This window comes from Diadema setosum, chromosome 21 (assembly GCF_964275005.1).
Source record: "Diadema setosum chromosome 21, eeDiaSeto1, whole genome shotgun sequence".
In the NCBI taxonomy this organism is placed as follows: Eukaryota; Metazoa; Echinodermata; class Echinoidea; order Diadematoida; family Diadematidae; genus Diadema; species Diadema setosum.
In genome coordinates, this window is record NC_092705.1 from 19,723,483 (window position 1) to 19,741,734 (window position 18,252).

The 18,252-nt window shown below is 38.4% G+C and overlaps 1 protein-coding gene across 1 annotated transcript in view; it reads left to right on the top strand.

Moving 5' to 3' along the window:
- LOC140244959 (uncharacterized) overlaps positions 1 to 18,252 on the top strand; it is an 82,081-nt gene that overhangs the window by 37,631 nt on the left and 26,198 nt on the right. Inside the window, exons 8-18 of the mRNA XM_072324567.1 lie at positions 400 to 477; positions 2,877 to 2,984; positions 4,602 to 4,655; positions 5,752 to 5,814; positions 6,500 to 6,598; positions 7,364 to 7,417; positions 12,706 to 12,814; positions 14,020 to 14,124; positions 15,434 to 15,610; positions 15,973 to 16,104; positions 16,299 to 16,477. Coding sequence (XP_072180668.1) covers positions 400 to 477; positions 2,877 to 2,984; positions 4,602 to 4,655; positions 5,752 to 5,814; positions 6,500 to 6,598; positions 7,364 to 7,417; positions 12,706 to 12,814; positions 14,020 to 14,124; positions 15,434 to 15,610; positions 15,973 to 16,104; positions 16,299 to 16,477 — 1,158 coding nt within the window. The remainder of the gene's footprint in view (positions 1 to 399; positions 478 to 2,876; positions 2,985 to 4,601; positions 4,656 to 5,751; positions 5,815 to 6,499; positions 6,599 to 7,363; positions 7,418 to 12,705; positions 12,815 to 14,019; positions 14,125 to 15,433; positions 15,611 to 15,972; positions 16,105 to 16,298; positions 16,478 to 18,252) is intronic.

Genomic DNA, 18,252 nt, shown 5'->3' on the forward strand with positions numbered 1-18,252 from the left:
CAATGAAGATTTTTTTTTTTTTAAAGAAGAAAGCAGAGAAGGAGGAAATAAATAAGATGATGAAAAAACTGGAAAAGAACAACAGTCACTTGAAGCAGCATTTTGTGCATGACTTCCAGAACAAACAATCATGATATCAACAGAAATGTGCCATTATCATCCACTTTCCTAAGTGTCAACCTGCAAACTTCACACAACATTCTTGTTAACTGTGAATGATTGGTCATTTACAGTGCAACCTGTTAGCTTGCAGTGGGAGAACATATTGCAAGAAAACATGATTTCACCAGGCTATGGATCTTTATCAAACTAACTACATGCATATGTCTGACTGGATGTCTGTCCACTCACTTTATCTTTTCTTCTTTTTTTTTACCACAATATCAACAATATCTACAGGGTCCAAAGGGTGACAAGGGATTCAAGGGTGAACCTGGAAATAACTGTGTGGCCTTTGCCCCACAAAAGGGTGAAAAGGTAAGATATAGAAGCTTCCTGTTTCTGTGAGAGGGAGATGCTAAAGTTCTATGTATTTACCATTGGCAACTTGTTAATGTATGTTGTCAATAGCATTCCGAGTTATGAGAGCGTTATGCAGTCCAACAATTTACTTAATGAGGATAGCACAAGTTGTCATAATTATTTGTTCTGGTCTATCTATCTTAATATCATAGTGCACCAACGATATGCATACAGGCAATGTTTGCATTTAGTGTTTGAATATAGCGGCTAGGGAGAGAGAGACTCAAATTATTAAAAATGAATATTATTCTCAAGGCTGATATTTGGGACAAGGAAAAAAAAAAACCAGATCTACACCAGGAAAGTCATTAAAACATTTGTAGACAAAACTATTTTGTTTTCTTTTTTCTGTAGTATTAATAATGCAGTGAATGTTCGTTCTTGGTTTAACAGCATGAATGGATTGTGGAGTTGTATTGGCTTCTTTATGCCATTATGTTATTTTTTTTTTAATGATCATGTCCCATGCGAAACAAATGTAAAACAACACCTTTAACCACAAATGATCGTGTTGGATGTAATGCCTATAACTCTTTGCTCATTCTAAAAATAAATTGTACTTTCAAGAAGTTAGCTTCTTAATGATGAGAATGTCAAATCAGCAGTATGTCTGTTTTTATAAGTAATTTCTTCCTCTGTTATTGTGAATGTATTGACACTTTGGATGTAGAAGGGACATCAATTTATTTCATTTATTGCAGTCTTTTACATTTGGTGTAAGAACATCAAATGGATAGATATGTATGTGTTGAAATCCTATACTGTATTTTAAAAAAAATGCTTCTGCATTAAGCCTTGTCCTTGTTTTTAGATAAGTTACAAAACTGTAGAAGGGACATCAATTTATTTCATTTATTGCAGTCTTTGACATTTGGTGTAAGAACATCAAATGGATAGATATGTATGTGTTGAAATCCTATACTGTATTTAAAAAAAATGCTTCTGCATTAAGCCTTGTCCTTGTTTTTAGATAAGTTACAAAACTGTAACAATTACAAACAGAAGGAAACTGACCAGAAATGTAAATATGATCTATTAGTTGAAAACTGAGCAAAGAAAATGGGATTCCATCAAGATTCGAACCCGAGACCTCCAGATGCTAGCCCAGTGCTCTGCTGACTGAGCTATAGAAAGCCCTTGTACAGTGTTCGTCCCAGAAACCCTTAACCCGTTGAGGACGAGTCCCGAGTATGCTCGGGCAGGTGTCTATGGGATATGCGTGTCGTAGCCAAATTAAACCGTCCTCAGCGGGTTAATTCTCAAAGCTCGAATGGACAGAAGCTACAACCGTGTATAGCAGTGTGTATGTGTGTGACACACATGCACACACTTAAACCTGACATAAACCCGAAGGATAATTCAGCTTGGGGATAAATGCGAGGGATCACCAAAGTGATGCAGCTTTTTGAGTTTGTAACAAATGCAAACAGAAGGAAACTGACCAGAAATGAATATCAATATTAGTGGAAAAATGAGCAAAGAAAATGGGATTCAATTTGGATTTGAATCCGAGACCTCCAGATGCTAGCCCAGTGCTCTATCGACTGAGCTATAGAAAGACTAGTTACAAAACCTCTCAACAATACACAGCAATAGTTACAAAACCGCTCAACAATACAATTGCAATGCAATTTGTTGGTTAATGATTTAATACTTTTATTTCTGTTAGAAAATTATTGCTTTCATATGAGACTGATAAATTTCATATCATTTTTTAATTCAAATTATATTGCCACCGTATATATATATTGGCAATGTGTTTTATGAATACCAGTGGTTGCACATACTTGTATGTTACTTGTATATGTGTGCCTGTCTGTCTGTCCAGACTTTAAGTTTAAGGTCAAAGACAAAATTTTGTTGTATCACTGTTTAGTCACTTTATGTATCACTTTGAAGAAATCACACACAAAAAAAAAAAACACAAAAAAATCCCTATAGATTCTTTGAGTAAAATACATCTGTATTTATTTTTTTTTTTAATTTCACCTTACTCTTTCATGGATTTTCCCTTTTTAAAAAAATTGTTTTGACTGATGTCTGAGAAGCATAAGAATTGTTTCTCTTTCAGGGCGATCGTGGCCCCCAAGGCCCTCCAGCTCCACCCTGCCCTGGCCCTGATGTATTTTTTGAAAGGCCAGGTGAAAAAGGTGAAAAGGTACTAACTTTGAAGCCAAGTTATTTGCAGTTGTTTGACATGAATGGACTTGATGTGCTGTGGAAAGGGATAGAGAGAATTTGCTTGTGCCTCCCTATTCACAGTCAACAGGAGAAAAGAAGAAAAGAAACCATGCATGTTGTGTTGTTTTACTTTGTCATTGCACAAATCTTTCCACCCGAACATGACCAAATAGGGTGAAACCGGTCCCCCAGGAATACCAGGGACACCGTGCGATATTCCACTGGGAGGAGCCAACGAGTCAGAAATTGTTCCCGGCGCAAAGGGAGATAAGGGCGATCAGGTAACCCCAAACTTACCATACCCCACCACCACCACTATCACCACCACCACCACCACCCCCACCACCACCACCACCACCACCACCACCACCATCATCGTCATCCACAAACACTTTCTTCATCACCTGTGCCATCTCATTTGAGTGATGATTCTCGCATGGTTGTTGGCCACGTGGACCATCAGTACCATCAAACTTCCCGAGTTTGGTTCATCTCCTCCATGTCACCTTTCTTTGATTTTTGAGTAGAAGTATTGTGTGACAAATTTTGTTTAATTGGATAGCTTATAATCAAGTGATGTAAAAAAAAATACAGAAATCAAGAATGGATGTTTTGTGGTGTGTTTTAATTTTCAATGAGGCATCCATGATGACAGGTGAAGCATTGCATGCATACCTCAGTAATGTCTTTCAGTTCATATTTATGTGCATATTCATACTTTGATATTTCCAATGAATAGGTATAAACATTATAACATTTGGTTGTTGGTCTATTCCTATCAAAAAACATAAAACAAGACAAAGATGCATCTATGCATGTATTTGAAAGGTCTTGCAGGCATTGTGTTATCTGTCTGTCGGATCATCAGTTTCATATTTCATCTTGCTACCATGATTTTAGAAAAAAAAATGCTCATTTGATTTTCATAATATCTGGCCCAGGTATGCCATATTGATTTTGGCCATAATCCCTTGAAGTCCCCGAAACTTTTGCTGAGAAAAGCAATTTCAGCTGTGGCTTCATTTGGGAATGTCCAGTAACAGTGTTATGAAGCAGGAAGGGTGGATATACAAACACAATTATTTCCATGAAATTATAAGTTGTGATAGGTCCTAGGTCACTGTATATTTGCAAGCAAATGTCATTTTAGTCATGAATTCAGGCAGGAATGTCCATTGATGACAAAAGTTGATGGGTAGGCAGAATCAACAATGACTTACACCAACATGTCAGCGATGATAGGTCAAGTTCGAAGGTCACTGCACTTTGGTTTGATTAGTCATCCTCCAGCCATGACATATAAGCTGTGAATGACCAGTGATAAAAAGGATCTAAATGAACGAATAATTAGTCGCCAACAATGAAAAGGACCAAAGTTCAAGGTCAAAGGTCACCAAAGTGAGCAGAATTATCATCCTTTGCCTGTAGATTCTACCAGATAACAGTCCAGTGATAATTTCATATTGTGTAAAGACTGGAATCGATTGCAGAATATTTCCTTCGTATGGAGAGAGTTAATGGGTCATCCTTGTTCAGAAGTCAAGATCACTGATTTCATCAAACTTAAAATGAATAGCCATATATTCCTGGAAGATATGACGATTCCCCTACAGGCGGAGGCATCCTAGCCGACCGTGTGTGCTAGTTCAATTGCTTTAGCTATTTTTCTTTTTTTTTTGTGATGAAAAAAGACTTCCAAACAAACAATAGAGTAATTTGTGTGCAGTGGATGTGTTCTTTTCCTCCTATTTTGCCTCATATATTTGACCTAACTAAGGCATAGTAATGATATAATGTACAACAATATGGTACCTGTGTTTATGTGTTAGTGAATGTCGGATTCCATGTTACATATATTTTTGATAGATAATGTCCTTTTTTTCTGTACCCATCATCAGGGTATGAAAGGAGACGTCGGAATGAAAGGTTTTACGGGACCACCCGGGATACAGGTGAGGAAACTACAGCGCCAATGGACTCTCAAAGTTTTGTTGTTCTGCTGCTGATTGGCATAGCTCCTGCACCTACAAAACTGTTTGTGAAAATGGAATATGTAAATTTTTTCATGAGAATCTTCTGCCCACAAAAGAAAATTGATTTGAACATGAAATGAATGTGATGAAGTGAGTTTGCACTTTTTTTTCCAAAAGTATTCAAAAAGAAAAATTATGATGAAAAAAAACCCCCAAAACTGTGGAACTACAGTTGTAGGTCTAAACAAACTTTGTATGCGTATTTACATCAGCTGGATTGTACAACTGGAATTTTGCAATGCTTTGTTTCTGACTGTTATTATATTTACATTTGAATTATTATGTCTGAGAAGTGGTCCATATTGAACCATTTGTCAAGAGTTGTTTTGATTTTTTTTAATGCAAGGTATGAGATTACATAGACACCCAAAGTTAAACTTTGAAATATAGATACACTGTAGTCTTCTCTTTTGCCTCACAGTATCTTTGTGTCTGACTTTTACATTATCACATACAGCAGGTCTCTCTTAGGCAAGATCGATGTTACACTCAAGGTTTTTGTGTGTGTGTCTTTGTTGTTGTTGTCATTATTGTTGTGCGTTTGTGTGTGTGTGTGTGGGGGGGGGGGGGGGGTTGCTCATCAACCAAACACTGATAATTGTTTAAGAGGTTACAATATACAGACTGTAATGCATTATACATAAAGGGTTCATGAATCAAAGGTCCTTACTAGTGTGTTTTCATTATTAAAAAGGCCCACTTGAAGTGTCAGAAAGTGATGATTTTATATTTCATAGAAGTATGATATAAACAATAAGCCACTTTCAGACCAGAGAAAATGACATACAACATTTACAGTCTTTTTTCTTTGACTCTTCAACATAGTGTGTGCACAGGGATGTGCCTTCTATAGATGCAAGATACAGGGCTGTTTTAATGCGTCGTGGCAAGACCTATGTTCAGACATACAATGTACATGAATACACAGCTTGCAAGCTGTACATGAATTGCTGCAGTGTTTCATGGTTGAATAGGAAGCAGTCATAAAAGTCATACCCTCTTCTCTCTGTTGTAGGGTCCCCAAGGGCAGAAAGGTTATAAAGGAGAAAAGGGAGAACTTGGTACTCAAGGTCCTAGGGTGAGTATACCAGAAGATATTAATAATGTTCAGAGACACTTTCCAAGTAACCAAAAGAAGACTTAGTGCAGACTGTTCTGTGGATGAGCATTTGTGTTTGAGTGATAGGACTGATGTAAACAGGAAGTTTTATGCAAGCAGTGCTAATGTACGGTGTTACACCATATGCTATAAAAATTGCTATGATGCTCACCTAGGAAATTGTGATATGTGAAAAAGCAAGACTTTTTCATAGTAGGTCTAGTCAGATTCAAATTTCTATTGGTGACTTCCAATCAATCATATAATTGTATCCATTTTTGTACTCTAATAGCTTGTCTTTTAATGCTGTAATTTTGCAGAACTGAATTCAGCATTGACTCTTTTATTGTAGTTTTGCTCATGAAGTCTTCCAGAGGGCAGCTTTACCAGCTATGCAGGTAGCAAAATTGCAATTGTCATTAAATGACTGCAGAGTAGATGGAATGAATCAATTTGTGCTCTGATTTTTCAATAGGAGACTTGTGTGAACGAGATCACACTGCTACATCTGTTCACAGGCTGCTTATTTTGGGACTCTTTGTTATGATGATATTACTGCACAACTAAAAATTGGAAAAAAAAAAACCCTCAACTTAACTTCAGCTTCTGATATGTCACAAATATCCTGAGACATGTGCTGTTACCACATTCTGTTGCTATCCAGGGCAAGTCAGGTAAAGATGGAGCCAAGGGTTCCACGGGGCCTGCAGGTAATCCTGGGCCACCTGGAAACTCAGGACCTCCCGGTTATAACGGACAGCCGGTTAGTATTTTAACTCCTTATACTGCCTTGTTTGTTATCATTCTCTTTTCTTTCATTTTTTTTTTATGTGGGGTTTTTTTGTTTTTTTTTTTACACAGACTTCATGGTTTCAACCATGTTCCCATTTCATTACAGCTGTGCATGATTATTACCTACTCATCTTGAATTGTCTCAGTTTTTTAATCATTGCTTCAATGTGATATTTAATTGAGGTGTTATTTTATTTTTTTTTTTTACTTTATAGATTGGATGATACCTCCAAGGACAGGGAATAGAATTTATGGAGTACAATATCCATTATGAAAGTAATACAGTTCTTTGTTACCTTTTATTTTTGATGAAAGTAATACAGTTCTTTGTTACCATTTATTTTTGAAGAAAACTGCATAGTCATTCCTTTAACCTGTTGAAGACAAGTCCTGAGTATACTTGGGCAGGTGTGTATGGAAGATGCGTGTTGTAGCAAAATTAGCCCGTCCTCAATGGGTTAAGATCACTGCAGTACCTTGTGTAAAACTCTTATATTAGATATTCACATTCTATGTGGCTAAAGCTCTGCCTGGTCAATGGTAGTCATGGATACGCTGCATTTTTTGAATGCATGAACATTAAAAGCAACTGTTGTGATGAGGCCCTTTAACCAATTAAAAAATGAAATATTGTAGCTGCATCATTAATATAACAATAGGGATAGATTTCATGGCTTATTCTTGGCCAGACTGTAGACACCAGTGTAATAGACCATGTATTTCTTTTTTATGCCAGGGAGAGAAAGGAAATGTTGGACCAAAAGGAAGGACTGGACCTCCAGGACCACCAGTAAGTGTAAACATGATGACCTGTCCACATATGTAACACAAGGAAAGCTTGTTTCATTTGGTTTCATTTATTTATGCATTTTTTAAACAACATAGCCATTAAAATGGTCAGATTCTTGAATCAAAAGCAGACATATAACTTTAGATGTAAATTTGAAGAAGTGAGTGCACATTAGCAGAATGAACATATTTTTGGAATGTATGTAATAGTGTTTCAATATTACATGAGAGAATACTGGAAAGTTCTGAGAAATGCAAGAGACCACCATTTGACCCAATATGTAAAAGTGCTCATAATATTGTTGGGACCGCCGAGTTGGTACCCAAGACAGTTAGAGTTAAACTCTAAAGGACGTACACAAGAAGAAACCAGGCAACCAGTCATTTCGATGGTTCATGCCTCAAAAGTAGTCTTTTATTCGAGCTCGCAAGATTACATGACTATGACACGCCAGTGCTCATTCCAAGACTCCCCTTTACTCCAGTCAGCGTCCCAAGATATACTCCTCAACACTCACTCTTAATTTCTTACAACATCAAAGCATCATTCATCACCTTCTTGTATACAATGACTGTATTCTACAGTGACCGTTACCAATGACCATTTGTGGTCTGGTCTGGGGACAGGGAGTCTACTTGGGGGTGATAAACTCTAGGGGGCTCGTCCGTGGTAAGGGGAAAGGAAGAACCACAGATACAAACAATGTTCTCAGTTAATGTGTCCGCCCATAAGACTTGCCCTACCAACTTTCAAGTGGAGTCCCAATTTGCCTAACTCTGGGACCGTAACACTCTTCCCCCCTTTGAAAAAGAGGTATTGTCCGCAATACCAGAACGCGAGAGAGAAATGTGTTAACGATACATCAAATTTTTGACCCCAAAGAACCTTCCAATTATATGGAATTGTAAATAAATGTCAAATTACAACAAAATATTTTTTTTTTTGTGTAAACATTGACGAACCTACCCAAACAGTTTTGAAAAAAAAGAACAAAAAAGAAGTAGTGACACAGTGACCTTAATACAAGAGAGACATATGTTTCATGAAAATCTATGCTAACTCTGACAACAGATACGAAAATCTATACTAATTATTCTACGTACATGTATAAGCTTACGCATACTCACACTTCATGATATTTAACAACAAACTGGAAAATGAAACAAAGAGCACTAACACCGGCTGAAGAAAAAAACAAATGGCACAGAATTACATCTCCCCTATTGGAGACAGGAAACAAAATCACTTTAAAAACAACATAATAATGACCACACCAACTGCATGATGGACAGTGCAGACAGGTGCCGACCGTCTACGGTCACCCGCCTACTAGAATTCCTTGTCTATTACTCAGACCAGAAGTCGGCACAAACCATGGAGATGACGGAATTATGCAGCTGGACATTATCAAAATACATCCCAGAGTTATCTTTCCCAAATTTATGAAGCAGGCACATGCCTCAAGTCTGACCTCATGTAACCTCCTATACTGTGCAGGCTCATGCCAAGGAGAGTGGAATTAGCTACTGTGATTGGTCAGTGAACGCACCCCTTGTGGACGAATCAAATGCTCAATAGAGGAAAAACATTGAAAAAGAAACAGGAGAGAGAAAAAAAAACAGAGGAAGGGAGCTAGAGGAAAATAAGGGAAAGAAGCAGGGGGAACTGAGCGGTAAAATTAATGGGGAAACCCATTTCTCCGAAATAAAAACTCCAAGTGTCCAACATGTGTCATGCGCATCAGTAACAACAGTTTGTATGTACATCAACAAAACGAGTAACTCTACACTGTAACAATGCTCGTGCCCAAGCTAAAACAAAATGAAACACATCAGCAAATAATAGTGCTGCTACAATTAAAAAAAAAATGATGGTTTTCAGCAAAGAGAACAAATGAGTGGAAGAACTGAACAAGAGATAGAAATAGAAACAGAGTGAGATGAAGTGGTGAAGGATACATTGAAAAATCCGAGGAAAGAAAGGGAGCAGCGTCTTTGCAATAAAAACATTTAAAACAAGAAAAGACTACTAATACACAAAACGGAGCACCTCCATCACGGTTTGTTAACTAGAATGCCTGTACCATCCATTTTACGAGATGGAAAATCAAACAAAGGCAAGACGATTTCTTTTAACATACAACACAGCATTGGTAAAAACGTCAAATTACATTCATATAATCACAATGCGAAAAAAAAAATGGCACAGCTAATGAGCGAGTGGAAGAAATACCTATTTACATAGAGAATGGGGGAGACAGAGGTAGAAATAGAAAGGGAGAGGAAGGGGGAAGAGAGAGGGGAAAGACTGCCTCAACAACAACAACAACAGCAACAACAAAAAGAAATGGATACATGTTCGTTTTCCTATAGGCTCATCTATCGCTTGTTGGCTTTAGGTAATGAAACAAAATAATACACAACAAACATTTTGAACAGGACTTACTGTTCTCATGACACATACAGCGATAATGATTACGATACTACTACAGTATCTTAGTCACCGAAAAGACATTAATCAAGCAGTAAACAAAAATGTATTCTTACAGCGTCCACCATCACTTAACGCAACGATAATGGCCAGTCACAACAATCAGAGGCGGCAGAAAGAAAAAAAAAAAAAAGAAATCCTCCAAACATCGTAAAACATTTGCCATGGCCCCTGTGACCCTTTGCAGTCCATTGACTGAGAGAAAAAAAAAATGTGTGCAATGGGCACGCGAAGGGAGGGAGAGCCAATAAAACCAACGTGTTAGTTCTCCTTACAGTTCTCCATCACTCATAGTCTTTCTGCAGTACTTTGGCATGATCTAAGCTAAAACAAGGTTAAAATGTTGTTTATCAGAGCCGACTGATATTATCATAACTCTATTTACAAGTATACACACAAATATAAGCTTAAATCAAATGAAATACTGCGAACCTCTACGTGTGCTTGTACTTTGGGAACCCAATCTGGAAAGTTATTGCTAAGGTCGGCTTCAATCTATCGTGGTGGACCACTTTTGGCTGAGACTTAATCTGTCTAATCACAAACAGCTGAACATTATTCATCTTTCTAGTAACAAATCGTTCAGTTTACGTGTTAGGACAAATAAAGCAACTTTGGCCACTATCTAACAAATTTCGTACGATCAGGAACCAATTGCTGCCTGAAATTCAATCCAGCGAGGCGTCTTTTTCCGAGACGCAGGGCAATATAGCCTCCTTACACCCACAAAATTCGTTAAAAATCGGGAAAAGTTTTCAACTACTGCCAAACCGTGATCAACGGTGATCGATTAACGCTTATCTTCCAGAGTTTTGTGTGAGCGACATGAAAGACTTATACTCCACTTAAACTGTGTAAACACTCCTCTCGCTATGTTTTCGATAAACTGTCTCTATATTCCTATATGTATGCTGTTACAAGTTGGATCATTGCTGCCTGAAAATTTCAGCTATGGCGACTTTGTCGGAGTCGCAGGGCAAGTTACCACTAACAACATACACATTAGAACAACAATGCGCATCATCCTCTTATTCTCCATTTCAGGCACCTTCATCATCATCTTATTGACAACCCTGACCAGTGGGTTTCAATTTCATCTTCATCGTGCCAACTTCACCATTTTTCATTGTTAACCTTATGCGCAAAATCTTTCATGCAGTTTCTACAGAATATCGAAAACTAACATAAACTGACAATAGCACACAGTCATAGAACGAAAGGAACTCCACAAATGTTTTCTTGCATTACAGATATGTGTGCAGTTAAGCTACAACACCAGGGTTGAGTGTATAATGATGTGAAACATAATGACAATAACTTTTTGGTCCAAACAATAATTGACGGAGAATGAGCACATACAATACCAGTTCCCGAGTCCAATGTTAGACCTTCATGTGCCTGTATGAGGTATATTCTTGGCCCCAGTGTTCGATTCTTGGCTGTCTTGATTCTCTGTCGCACTCATAGTCGCTAGTCATGTGAATGGTCGTATATGGTCGCTGCATCCTCGTTGCCATGGTGATATGTGCCGGGTCTATCCGATGATGTGCTCCCTGTCCAACAAAGATGTATCCTTAGTCGCGATGACGAAGTTATGATATGATCCGTCCATGTTCCTGCCAGCGATATTCAGCAACCAGACTTGAAGTAGCTCAGCAGAAGTTGTTGTCATCATCGAACCCGTCGCCACTAGCTTGCCTCCATCAGTGCTATCTCCATGACTGACGTCCTCGCCTTGGATCATGAAATCCTTGATGACGAAGTTGAATTTGCTACCATCATATCCAAATGCTTTCAAATGACTTCCAAGAGAGGAAGAGTTCTGTGTTGACTTTGGTAATGTTTTCCCAAGAAGGCCATGTCTCCCCATCTCCTTTTGTCTGATCACAGTGTCAGAGAAAACACTTGCGATAACCATTGATCCTTTTTCCGATAATTTCATTCGCTTGTGGGCATGGGCTGCTACAAGAGCTACTGATGCCATCAACAGAATGAGAGTTAGGGCCTTCATCGTGTTCATTGTCCTTGAGTTGAGAGTTATTTAGCAAATCTCATACTGGTAATCATAGTTCAAGCAAGTCGCCGGCTATTTCCTTGTCCTAGCTCCTCCCTTCCTCACAACATGCAAACTTGCCGTGTCGCTTCGACATGGCGTCTTGTCCGAAATTAGATAATAACCGCTTTACCGCTGCCACCATTGTTGGGACCGCCGAGTTGGTACCCAAGACAGTTAGAGTTAAACTCTAAAGGACGTACACAAGAAGAAACCAGGCAACCAGTCATTTCGATGGTTCATGCCTCAAAAGTAGTCTTTTATTCGAGCTCGCAAGATTACATGACTATGACACGCCAGTGCTCATTCCAAGACTCCCCTTTACTCCAGTCAGCGTCCCAAGATATACTCCTCAACACTCACTCTTAATTTCTTACAACATCAAAGCATCATTCATCACCTTCTTGTATACAATGACTGTATTCTACAGTGACCGTTACCAATGACCATTTGTGGTCTGGTCTGGGGACAGGGAGTCTACTTGGGGGTGATAAACTCTAGGGGGCTCGTCCGTGGTAAGGGGAAAGGAAGAACCACAGATACAAACAATGTTCTCAGTTAATGTGTCCGCCCATAAGACTTGCCCTACCAACTTTCAAGTGGAGTCCCAATTTGCCTAACTCTGGGACCGTAACAATATGCATACGCAAATATGCAGTTTATGTACTTTTTGTTTTTGTTTAGGGCTTTCCTGAACATAGTCTAAATGAAAAACAAACATATTCTTTTGCTGTGTTCTTACTAGGGCCCTCCCATCAACACCACTGGCCTAGGCATTGAGGGGCCTCCCGGACCTCCTGGACGAGATGGACCTCCAGGACCCCCTGGGCCCCAAGGAGAAAAGGGAGAAACAGGTGAGATTAACCCTTTATGTGTGTTTTGTGCCAAAAGTGATGGTAAAAAGAGAGTGATTTGTCATGCTAGATGTTGCACAGTTGGTTTATATTTGCAACTATTTTAAGGTTTGCTATGCATTCCCCACCTTCTACATTGTAGCTTACAGCCCCATGCCATTGCCGTATAGGGTGCCAAAGGCATTATGTGTTTAGGTTGTCCATACATGTGCATTTAGCCCACCCAGAATCCAATCCAGAATCCAGTACTTCACTTTTTCACTGATGGGCATGCACACTGGAGAGCGTGACATCGTGTGTGTACAACAATATAAAGAAAATATAAAGGGAATTCCACAAAAATTCATTTTTTAATGAAAATTACACATTCCATCAACTTGATACTGACATATGTTAAGGGTAGTAATTATTCCCCCTGCTTTCAGAAAGCGGTTTAATAGTCAAGTGCTCTTTCATTATGCTAGAAAAGTGAAGTCATGATTAAGTTTCTTTATATTGTTTCCACACATGACATGATAACCTCTACTAGTAGCTATCTCCTCGTCCGGTGGTTCCAACACAAAAAGTGAAAGCTTAGAAAATTCTTAACTTTTGCATCGATAGTCCACTTTTCCTCAAACTCTCATGAAGTTCATTGCTTAAATGAATGTGGTGATGGTAATACAGATTGTACTGTGAAACCATATATTTTTGTGAAAACCATATATTTTTGCAGGCACTTAATTTTGCAAATATTGCGAGGGCAAAGATTCACAAAACTAAAATTCTTGCAAAAATTTCATTCCGTGAAAAAGGCTGTCAGCTCCATTCTGTGAAAATATAGTGTCACAAATATTTCTAGTTTTACAGTAATTCAGAGGTTAATGCATTGTGGTTTGCTGGAATTTAAATTAGTAACATAATCTAGTAAGAAGACCTGAAATTAATTAATAATTAGTTCACTGAAATGACAAGGGGGAATATATAGCAGTTATTCATCAAAAAAGTTTTCTGCTAAAGATTCAACCAGGAAAGGCCAATGATAATGTTATTTTGGGTACGGATTGAAATTAGATTTTTTCTTTTTTAGTACACTGAGAGTGAAAGGTCGATGTGTAGTCATATTTGTAAATGAAATGTAATCTTTGTTAGATGTTAAAAGTAGTCACTGTATTATGTGACAGTTCATTGGCATGATAATCAACATGTGTCCTGCTCTCTCTCAGGATTCCGAGGTATGGATGGTCAGCCAGGTAGCCCTGGCCAACAAGGAGAACGTGGACCACCTGGCCCACTAGGAATAGGAGAGAAGGGAGAGCCGGGAGCACCTGGTAAGAAGTCTTATCTCTCTTAACAAATTTCCTGTCTTCGTCACTTTTATATGAGTACATATTTGTGACCCATCACATCAATAGCAGCCAGAAGTTGCTGACACCCATAATCAAGAAAAATCAGAATTTAGTTGAGGTACCATTAAGTACCAAGAAAAATTTATCATTTTCACTTTACCTGATTGGAAACTATAGGGTTTTGTCTACTATAAGCTGAACTTTCAAGCTCGTACTTTACCAGAAAAATTTGGTTATTAACAGGCATATTTTATTTTTGTTTTGCTTATTTCTGTGGTTACACAGCATGAGCAAGAGAGTTCATAGGCTCTGCCCCCCCCCCCCCCATGCAACTGCTTGAAGCTAATTGGCTAGTGATGACAATTTTCACTGAAGTAGTTCATTGTCCAAGTTCAAGTTATTGAATATGAATTATTTCTATGGAAGAGAGCCATGGACCTTGGCATGTATGAAGCAAATAATAGATAGCATTCACCCCGTCGGCTGAGTGGACGTAATCTTAGTGCAATGCCAGGAACATTCAGCTCAAACTCTACAAAACATCTTTTCCCGAGTAGCTATGAATCATATTCAAAACATTTAACCTAAAGACCCCAGAAAGTAGCCAGTGCTGTCTTAATTTACACCTTGCTTCTTTTGTGATGACTATATGCAGCCATTCTATGGGCAATGAAAGCTACTATGACTCAAAGAACTCAAATCTTTTAGAAATATGGGAAGGGGGGGGGGGGGAGGAGAATCATAGCTGTTCTATCAGCATAATCCCCAATTAAGCTAGAGCATTTGCTAAGTATTACTATTTCTTCACCATCATACAATCCTAAATCCCTTGTGTACTTATGTGACATTCTAAGTGAATTCTAAGCCAAATAGTGAACTTCAATTATTATTGATGTGCTTTCATTTATTTTTGTGGGGATTAGAGCATTCAATTTTGCTGAGTTATATGAAAGAGGAAAGTCATGAAACATTGCAGCGATATCTTTTTGCGATGGCAATATGTCGTGTGGAATGTCACCCGGGCTGCCAAATTAGGGTTAAGCTAAGAATCTCCTATTTGGGAATTTTGTTTTAAACATCAGATTGTGTCTTGCACTGTGTTTCTGGCTATTCTTATGTTGGGTCGTGTATACTTGATTTTATATCACACTGATAAGTAATGGAATGACTGAAGGTTTTTTAATTTGTGTAATTGTTCCCCATGCTTATTAGTGGATAAGACATGCAGATCAGTTATGTGTTTGATTACAGTATAGTAAGAATTTTTTCATTATGTTTGTTATCTGATCAGGAATGCCTGGATTTCCTGGTCCGCGAGGAATCCAGGGAATACCTGGACGAAATGGTGACAAGGGAGACAAGGGTATGGCTGGACTGACCATCACCGGCATGCCAGGAATGGATGGACGGCCCGGTCCCCAGGGACCACCGGGACTTACAGGTCAAGTGGGAGACCCCGGACCGCCAGGTATGCTTCGGTATCTAATGTGGAATGAATCATCCTTTATGATGGCAAAACAACAGTATAATTTTGAAATGTGAGTGTAAAAATCATTGTTATCAGTAGAATGAGTTTTCCCCCCTCCTGTTAATATCAATGTTTAATTTGGTATTTGTGATACTTTGTTTTCTTGTACCCCACTCAGCCAATGGTGATCTGAAGGACAAACATGCAAAAAGAAAGCACAATAACGTAATTGTGGGCAACTCAACTTTTGGGCTTTGATTGCCATCAAAATCCTGGAGTGTGCTGCTAGTGTAAGGAGCAACTCATGAAATATTTGAAGACAATATGGTAATCATGATTTCCCTTCTCCCTTCCAACCACAGGACTAACTGGGCCCCCAGGTAATAGCATCCCTGGAGAGCCCGGTCCTAAAGGATCCCCTGGAAGACCTGGACCACGTGGCAACTCTGGAGATACTGGGACACCAGGAGTACCCGGAAATGTTGGACCAACAGGTATGTTACATGCTGCAATTTTGTTCAGTTTTGGATTGTCTAGTTAAAAAAAAAGAACAAAAAAAATTATGACTGTTAAATATTTCAGGAGCCTATGCCCTCAGACTACAGACATACAATGTATAGGCTCAGGTGTGGAATATACAAATTAATGTCTGCTTTCTCTGTCTTCTCTCGTTCTCTCTTGTGACCAGGTGACAAAGGAGAACCTTGTGAACCATGCCGAGGTGGCCAAGCGGGCCAGAAGGGAGAGCCAGGTCCACGGGGACAGACGGGCCAGCCTGGTCCACCAGGATCCCGTGGGAATGATGGACCAGTTGGTCGAAAAGGAGAGCCTGGGACACTCGGTCTGAAGGGAGACACAGGCCTGCAAGTGAGTTGAACCTTGTATGTCACCAAACCCATAGCTGACAAAAACATCCAGATAATCCTGCAACTTAAAGTGATGATATAATTTAGGTTGAGATTTGGATTCAGGTTTTTGTATTTTTGCAATATAAGCAATATAATTAGAAACCACTCATATGAAATATTAAAGGACATACACTTTTAAGAGAAATTCAAAGTTCATTTGATAAAACTTGGTTTTGAAATGGCTGAGATATCAAAAAAAAACCAAAATAGAATAAAGTGGTCCTAGTAAAAGGTGTGTCCCACCTCTGCATCTGCTTTGTATCCAGTGGAAAAGGCGCTCTAAGAATGTCTACTATTTTTATGATTATTATTATGTCACAAATGCACTATTGGTAAAGTACCCGTCTTTGTGTTTTTAATGTAGATATCTAGGAGGAGTGAAAGGTAATTTGAAGTATGCACAGCATTCAATAAACTGATGTTTTGCATGGTGTGCTCTGATCAGAAATTCATATGAAAAGGTTATCAGGAGGAAAAATAAAAAACTTTATCAATAAATTCAGCTGTGATTGCACTTTTTTTGTATTTGTGAATGGAAATCCAAATACCACTGTAAACTTGAATGCCGCATCTGTTGGCACCCTTTATCCTCAGTCATTTGCTGATATGACACCAGAAATTTCAGTAGACAGCAAAGAGGGCGAAGATTCCGACATCGTCACTTTCTTACATATGCAAACTCCTGAATTAAGACTGGATTTTGACTGTAGCGATACCGCAGTCCAAAATGTATTCACTCACTACCAAACAGAGGATGAGCTTATTTCACTCATGCACTCATACCGACGCAAATCAACTTTTTATTTCACATTTTAATATCAGAAGCTTAAATAAAAACTTTGATCAATTTCTTTCTTTTGTGTGCACATTAAAATCCAAATATAATATTATCGGGCTCAGTGAAACTTGGTTGAAGGAGACATCGCCCTCTTCGCTGCTTACAATAGATGGTTTTAGACTCATAACAAATAATAGAACATGGAAGAAAGGAGGAGGAGTCGGATTTTAAGTGTCACAGAATTTAGATTGTGTCTTCTTGGAAAAATACAGCGTGATGTCAGATACTTTTGAGAGTGTATTTATCGAGGTCAAAACTTTAAACAAAGGTAACATTATAATTGGGGAGATTTATTGACCCCCAAGCTCAAGCCCTGCTGAATTTTTAGAGTCATTTTGCGGCCTTATCTCGAACAGTTATTTTGATAATAAGACATGTTTCGTCATGGGTGATTTTAATCTTAATCTCCTTAATTACAGTGATAATCCCTTATGCGCAAATTTTCTTAACCTCATGTTGTCGAAATCATTTATTCCCCTTACAAGAAAACTGACTCGAATAACTGATAATGTATCTACTCTTATTGATAACATTTTGTAAATGACTCATTTTCTGACATCACATCTCGCATAATAGTTTCTGACGTCACTGATCATTTCCCAATTTATGCCCTAGTGTCCAATTTTATGACTGCTAATGTTTCTCACACCCACAATCTGGGTATTCGTGTAATGTCTGAATCCAACCTTAATAAACTTCGGGAGAAATTATGTTCAGAGGATTGGTCCACGGTATACAGTCAAAGCGACATTGATTTAACCTTTGAAAATTTCATGAATACTTTAATTGTTAATTATGATTCTTGTGTTCCTCTCCGAAGACCTCACCATTCTAATTATAAAAAAGTACCACGACAACCATGGGTTACAAAATCTCTTCTCAGGTCCATTAACCGC